Below are 6944 nucleotides of genomic sequence, written 5' to 3'. Positions count from 1 at the left end.
CTGGCAGCTCAGCTAATTGCGGGGGAAGGTGAGCGGAAAACAGCAACCCCTCGATATCCCCCCCCTCCCCGCGGCTAATCACCCCATTACGAGCCCCATCAGGAGGATAATGACAGCAAAAGAGGGCGGAAACTGCCCGGAAAGAGCGGGGATCCGGGCGGCAATTAATTCCCGTTAATCAACCTGCAAGGTGTCGCCTCCCGGGAGTGACATCCCCTAAAACGCCTCGGGCCAATGGGCGCGTTCACACGGGGTAGAGGGGAGTTGGGAGGGAGGGTGTTGGGGTCCCCGAGACGGAGTGGCAGAAGTTCATCTTTTCTCCCCATTTCTCTCCCTCTTCCCCCCCTTCACTCCACCCCCCCCCCCCCCCGCGGAGGGCGCGGCATTCCCGCCGCTGTCCGAGGTGCTGAAGGCTCCGGAGTGACTCCGGTGTGGGCCCACCCAAACCCTGTGAGCGCTGTCCGAAGTGCTGAAGAATCCGGAGTGACTCCGGTGTGGGGGTCTCCCCCGGGCGCTGTCCGAGGTGCTGGTGGGGAAGGGGGGGCTCCGCGGCAGCCCGACGGCTGGCCACCCCCTCCGCCCTCCCCTCGCCCTTCCCCATTGATTTCTGGATCATTAAGTGGTTAAGGCGCTGCGAAGCTTCACTATCGATCGCTGCCTCCCCACCTCTGGCTGCGAGCCCCCGGGCTGCCCCCCAGCCCCGCGTCCCCAGGCAAGGGTGGGGTGGCCGGTAAGGGGCCGGGACCCCGGGTGAGATTGGGGTCCGTCCCCCCCCACCCCTTCGCGGCCAAAGTTTGACTCTGCCTCCCTCTCCCCCCTTCTCCTGTCTGTCTGTCTGTGAGTGCAGCTGAGCGCGATGCTGAAGACAGAGCAGCCCTGGATCTAACGAGCGGCGTCTCGGAGAGCCTTGCAGCGATTTTTGCCCGGATTCCAGGCTGAACTTTGCTCTTTTCTTTTTATTTTTAATTACACCTTTTTTTTTTTTCTTTCACTTTTTTTTTCCTTCCCTTTTGTTATTGTTAATTATCATTACCAAACCGCTTCCGCCGCGCCCTCCCCGCCAATGCCCGTGTGAACGCCGGCACTTCGCGGGGGCCATGGAGGGCTCCACCGGCTTTGGGATCGACTCCATCCTCTCCCACCGAGCCGGCAGCCCTGCCGTGCCCAAGGGAGACCCGCTGGTGGGCGACGGCCGGTCCCCGCTGGAGCTGAGCCCCCGCTCGGAGGGCAGCAGCGGGTGCCCCTCGCCCCGCTCGCCGAGTCGCGAGTGCCTGGAGGCGGCGGTGCCGCGGCCGGGCCTGGATGCGCACCTCCAGCCGGGGCAGGTCTCGGCTCCCTCCCAGTCCCGGACCGTCACCTCCTCCTTCCTCATCAGAGACATCCTGGCCGACTGCAAACCCCTGGCCGCCTGCGCTCCTTACTCCAGCACCAATGGACCTCACGGCGGGCAGGAGCCGGCGGGCAGGATCCCCACCAAACCCGGAGAGGACTTTAGGGAGAAAATGGAAAAAAACACCAGCAGCTCCTCCTCGGATTCGGAGTACAAAGGTAAGAGCCGTTGGCCCCGTTGGTCTTCTCAAGGAGGGCAAAAAGGACTCGAAGCCTCCGGCAGCGCTGAAGCTTCTCTCCGTGCGCTGGGAGTTTCGCTGCGGCTCCGGAGCGCCCCGGGGATGGGAGGGTCGCGGACCCCCGAAATGACGGCACCAACTTAGGGAAACTTCGGGGTTCGGTGGGGTTCGACCCTGTGGAAGGGACTGGGGCGACCGGCGCTTCCCCAAACGCGCCGGGGGGGGATCCACCGGCACGGTTTCCGCAGGGAAGATCTGGCTGTTTCGTTTCTACCCGCGGGGAAAAGGGAGAGGAGAACCGGGGGCAGATTTCTGCCTTGGAAAGAAAACAAACCCAAACCAAACCAATAATAAAATAATCATTAATTTGCCGGGTATTTCCCCCGCTCCGTTGAGAAACGAACAAGAAAGTCGGCGGGGTTTTGATTCGATTTATGTTATTTCTGTTATTAATTCGGCGATGGTTTAAAAACGAGCACAGCAGGCAGGGAGCCCCGGGAGCATCCGCGGTGTCTGCTCGGCCCCGGGCTGGGGGCTTCGGGCTCCTGGTGCCCCCGCAACTTTCCCGGCCTCTCCCTGCGGGGGGAGACACGGGAATCGCACAGGGGCGGTTGGGGTCGATCCTCGCCCCCCAGAGCAGTTTATCCCGGGTGCCTTTTCTCATCCCGCTCCCATCACCCCTGCAAAAACTTTCACTCGGGAAAATTGTTTTCCGGGTTCATGAGAGTGGAGGGGGAAGGAATCCTGCTGGGGGGAGAAAAAAAGGAGGCGATGGCACCTTACGGAGCCGCTGGATTTGAGGGGGGCTGGTAGGGAAAAGGGGGACGGGCCGAGCCCCGACCCGGCTGCAAATGCACCCTCGGGCCGCGCTGAAACCGAGCTGATGGAGGAAAAAAACGTTTCCCCTAAAGAGCCTCCAGAGGCGGCTGGATCCTCCAGCATCGCGGGGGGGAATTTCGCTCTGAGCGAAGGGCGAAGCCCCGAGGCTGGGATCGACCCGGGAGAAAGGCTGGGATCGACCTCGCCGTTTGGCAGGGCCGGCATCGAAAACAGCCGCGATTCCCACTTTGGGATTTTGTTTTCGCCTCCTACATCCCCCTCCGAATTCCTTCAGCTTTTCACCTCTTTCCCCAAATCGCCGAAACGCGAAAGAAGAGAGGGAGGAGAAGGAGAAGCGCGAGTTTCCCGTTTCCCCCTGAGTCGAGCCCGGGCTGGGGGGACCGGGGTTGGGAGGGGACCGCTACCCTGCCACGGGGCAGCCACGGAGAAAAACACTGCTTAAATGGTAGAGAAACACCCCTTAAATCGAGGGGGGACTCTGCTTAAATCGGTGAAAAACATCCTGTCAATTAGGAGGGAAACACCACTTATCTCGGAGAGGAAACACTGTTTAAATGGGGAAAAACATCACTTAAATAGGGGGGAAAGCTCTGCTTAAAAAGGGAAAAACACCAGTGCAAATGGGAGAAAACACAGCTCAGATGGGGAGGAAACCACATCTTAAATGAGGGTAAAATCGCCGCGCAGATAAGGTTTAAAACACCGCTTCAGCAGGGAGCGGGTGAAGGTCCCCGCTTCCAACGCCATCCTTTTTTTTCTGCTCTACAAACATTTCCTCTGGCAAAACGGCCCTGATTTCCCCGCCGAAGGGGATGCAGGGCCGGGCCTGATGCACAGAGCCTTTGGCCCATGCCAAAAACCCCTAAATATATATATATTTATAAATACATGTATATGTTTTTAAGTTAAGAGTAGCCAGGGAGAGAGCCGGAAGGGCCGGGGAAGCCTCCAAGCACAGCCCTTTGGCCAGCAGGAACTTTTTAGGAGCCGAGAATCATCCCGGGGGGGATTTTCCTTCCCGGGGCTGCGGGAGCTCAGCCCCGGCTTTTCCCCGCAGCCAAACTCCGCACGAAGTTGGGGTCGTTTCCCGGGAACCGGGGCCGCATCCCCGTGATTCCAGGCTCTTCCCGGCTCGGGCTCTGCCTGCTCGGCCAGAGCCAGGAGTTCTGCTTGAAGGGTTTCGCTCCCCGGTGGCTCAATTAACCGGATTATTGTCTTCCTACGGAGAGAAATCAGCTACAGCCCTGTCCCTGCTAAACCCCACCACCAGCAAATTTAACATAAACCCCTGTAAAAAAAAATCCAAACCCCGCCAATTTGTATAAACTGAGCCTTTTTTTTGCTACATAATCTCCTCCAGGAGGGTGGAGAAGGCAAGCATAAATGCGGCATTTATTTTTTTCCCCCGTTCTTTTTCTACTCGGAATTTTTCCCATCCCCTACTAATGTTTGGCGGCGTAAATCCCCGCGTCGCTCCGCCGGTGCGTATCTAGGGACCGCGGCAACGAACGGCGCCAGCCCGCTTCGTTCAGCATCTTTTAAGATGAACAAGGGCAAAGGCACGGGTTTGACCAGCCCTTTCCCAGAATTTCGTTGTGCGCCTTGGAGAAGGGAGGTTTGTTCCGTGCCCCGGGCGGATGGAGGTTTCTCTGTGAAGGGGAAGAAGCAGCAACACGGCAGCTACTTTCCCTTTCAAAAAAATCTGGGCTCATTGTTTTTATTTTGGGTTTGGTTGAGGTTTAAAAAATAAAATAATTAAAAACAAAAACAACAAAAACCGAAACAAAAACAACAAGCCAAAAAAAAAAAAAAGAAAAAAAAGGGGGGGGAAAAAATAAGGAGAAAAGAGGAGGAAGAGGATAGGAGGAAAAAGTATCCAAGGGTCGAGAAGTCTGTTGGATTTTGGAGAATAAACCCAGTGCGGGAACTTGCCAAGTGAGAAATGAGGGATGAGGGGGATGCGGGGTTTTGGGGGGGCCGGTGCTCTCCGTAGCACAACGCGCAGCTTCGGTCCCACTCCCAGGCCCGTGGGATGGGGAAAAGCCGGGCCGGGAATACCCGTGAGTCCTCGTGGGCAGCTAGGGGTAAAATTTAGAAGGTTGTAGAGCAAATGCGCGGTGAACGCTACTCTGCGCGGAGCACCTCCGGCTCGTGGCTGCCGCGGGTTAACCCCCCTTCTGAGGGTATTGCCCTTCCCTTCCTGCCCTGACCCGCGCTCTCTTCCTCCCCCTTCCCTCCAGTGAAAGAAGAAGGGGACCGAGAGATCTCCAGCTCCCGGGACAGCCCCCCGGTGCGGCTGAAAAAGCCGCGCAAAGCCCGCACCGCCTTCACGGACCATCAGCTGGCCCAGCTGGAGCGCAGCTTCGAGAGGCAAAAGTACCTGAGCGTGCAGGACAGGATGGAGCTGGCCGCCTCCCTCAACCTCACCGACACGCAGGTCAAAACGTGGTACCAGAATAGAAGGTAAATAACCCACGCCGTCCCATCCTGCCCCTCTTTCCGGCCCCGCACCCCCAAACCGGGCAGGGCTTTTGCACCCCACATCCCTCCCAGCACCAGGGAAGATGCGGTTCCCTCCCCGCAGCCCCGAACTGCCTGTATCCCGGAGGGAGCTTTTACCCCGAAGTAGGGGGGAGATCAGAGATGCCAAATCAGGTTTTGGGGGGTTCAATCCGTGCTCCCAGCCTCGGCGAGGATGGGAGGCAGGACCGGGCTTTCCAGCTAAACACAACAGCATACACATCGGTCCATTAATAATAGATACCAATTACTGCTTTGGGCATCAATAATTAACACCCTTTACAGTAATTACACAATTATTATTATGATGAATAATTTACTGCTGGAAATAGGTTTAGCTCTTCAGCGACAAATCTGTAAAAGGGCTGGAGAGGCGGGACGGCTTCCCTGGATTTATCCGGGCGTCCCCAGCCCCGTACACTGTCACCGGCAAGGAACGAGGGACCCTTGGACGCAGCCCCTATCCCACACCCCCCCCAAGGTTTTAAGTCTTCCTAATTTCCATCGCCATCTGCAAAGATCCTCGACTTATCAACACGTTGGGAGTTTGGAGGAGTTTAGGGGCGGCGGGAACTGCATGCTCACCCATTCTCTCCCCAAATCTCTCCCGTAAGGACGCCTGGAGACGGGTCGGTGGTCCCAGCCCCGTGGGAGAGGTCCGGGGGTCGGGGCTGCTCCGTGCGGTCTGGCACATCCACATCCACACCCACCCTCTCCCCCCGTATATCTGCATTTATACGTATATGCATATCTATAGATATACCACAAACGAATACCCGGGGATGCTGCCCCACGCGTGTCCCACCGCGGGACTCCCGCAGCCGTCCCCGTGTCCCAGCCCGATCCCGGCCCGGGAAGGGGGTCCCGGGGCCCCCGGGAAGGGGATCGGGGCCGCTGCCACCTGGTGCCGGAGGATGCGGCGGTGACAGCATCCCCGCTCGGCTGCGGGCAGAGCATCCCCGCCTCGCGCCCGGGATGTCACTCGCGGTTCGTCGTTTCCGAGGTGGAATTTACACCCCAGAAAAGGACAAAATTGTTGGTCGCGATTTGCATCTCTGGGATTTTCACCCCGTCACCGAATTCCAGACGGGCTCAGGCTCCGGTGACTCTGGGAGGCTCCTTGGGCGATGGCACCGGGCTCCACGGCGGGAACACCGGGGAGATAAACCCCCTCCCCCATTAACGGGGGCTCTGTGTCCCCGCACTGGGCCGGTCCTATCCCATCCCACCGCATCCCATCTTTGCCGGGAGAGGGGATGCTCAAGGAGTGTTCCAGGCAGGGAAGAGCAGGGGGAAAGGAGGGTCTGCAAAGGGTACAGAGGCCGGGAGCGGCTTTTGGAGCATCCCACCCTCCCTGACCCTCTTTCTCCGTTTATCCCCCCCAGGACCAAGTGGAAAAGGCAGACGGCGGTGGGCCTGGAGCTGCTGGCCGAGGCTGGCAACTACTCAGCCCTCCAGAGGATGTTCCCTTCGCCCTATTTCTACCCGCAGAGTTTGGTCTCCAACCTGGACCCCGGCGCCGCTCTCTACCTGTACCGCGGCCCCAGCGCGCCGCCCCCCGCCCTCCAGAGACCCTTAGTGCCCCGCATCCTCATCCACGGACTGCAGGGCGGCAGCGAGCCCCCGCCGCCCCTGCCCCCCCTGCCCGGTGTCCTGCCCCGGGCCGCACAGCCCCGGTGAGCCCCGGACCCCCCCCGGTACCCCCGAGCCCGGGGAAGGGGGGGGCAGAGGGGGCCACCCCAAGTCTGGGGCAGCGAGCAAGCCGCAGCCTCCCGCTCACCCCCAAATATAAATATATATATATATATACACACACAGGACACCCCCCCACCTCCTTTTTTTTTAAATATATATAAAGAATGCAAGAAGCAAAGGTAGGAGGGGAGGATGGAGAGCTGGCAGAGCTGCCCCCACCCGCGGGGATTTAACCCCCTCCGTACCCCGAGGGACAGAGGGGTCACTGCTGTCCCCCCCGCCTGGGACAGAGCCGGGATCAGGGCCGGGACTGGCTGCTCC

At 59.3% G+C, this 6944-nt stretch overlaps 1 protein-coding gene across 1 annotated transcript; it reads left to right on the top strand.

Moving 5' to 3' along the window:
• The first annotated feature begins 1097 nt into the window (after nucleotides 1–1097).
• BARHL1 (BarH like homeobox 1) lies at nucleotides 1098–6608 on the top strand. The gene is made up of 3 exons (XM_009569608.2): nucleotides 1098–1548; nucleotides 4649–4871; nucleotides 6314–6608. The coding sequence occupies exons 1-3, from the start codon at nucleotides 1098–1100 to the stop codon at nucleotides 6606–6608; spliced, it is 969 nt and encodes a 322-aa protein (XP_009567903.2).
• Nucleotides 6609–6944: the final 336 nt, after the last annotated feature.

This window comes from Cuculus canorus, chromosome 19 (genome assembly GCF_017976375.1).
Source record: "Cuculus canorus isolate bCucCan1 chromosome 19, bCucCan1.pri, whole genome shotgun sequence".
In the NCBI taxonomy this organism is placed as follows: Eukaryota; Metazoa; Chordata; class Aves; order Cuculiformes; family Cuculidae; genus Cuculus; species Cuculus canorus.
This window is presented reverse-complemented; position numbering and strand designations above follow the sequence as displayed.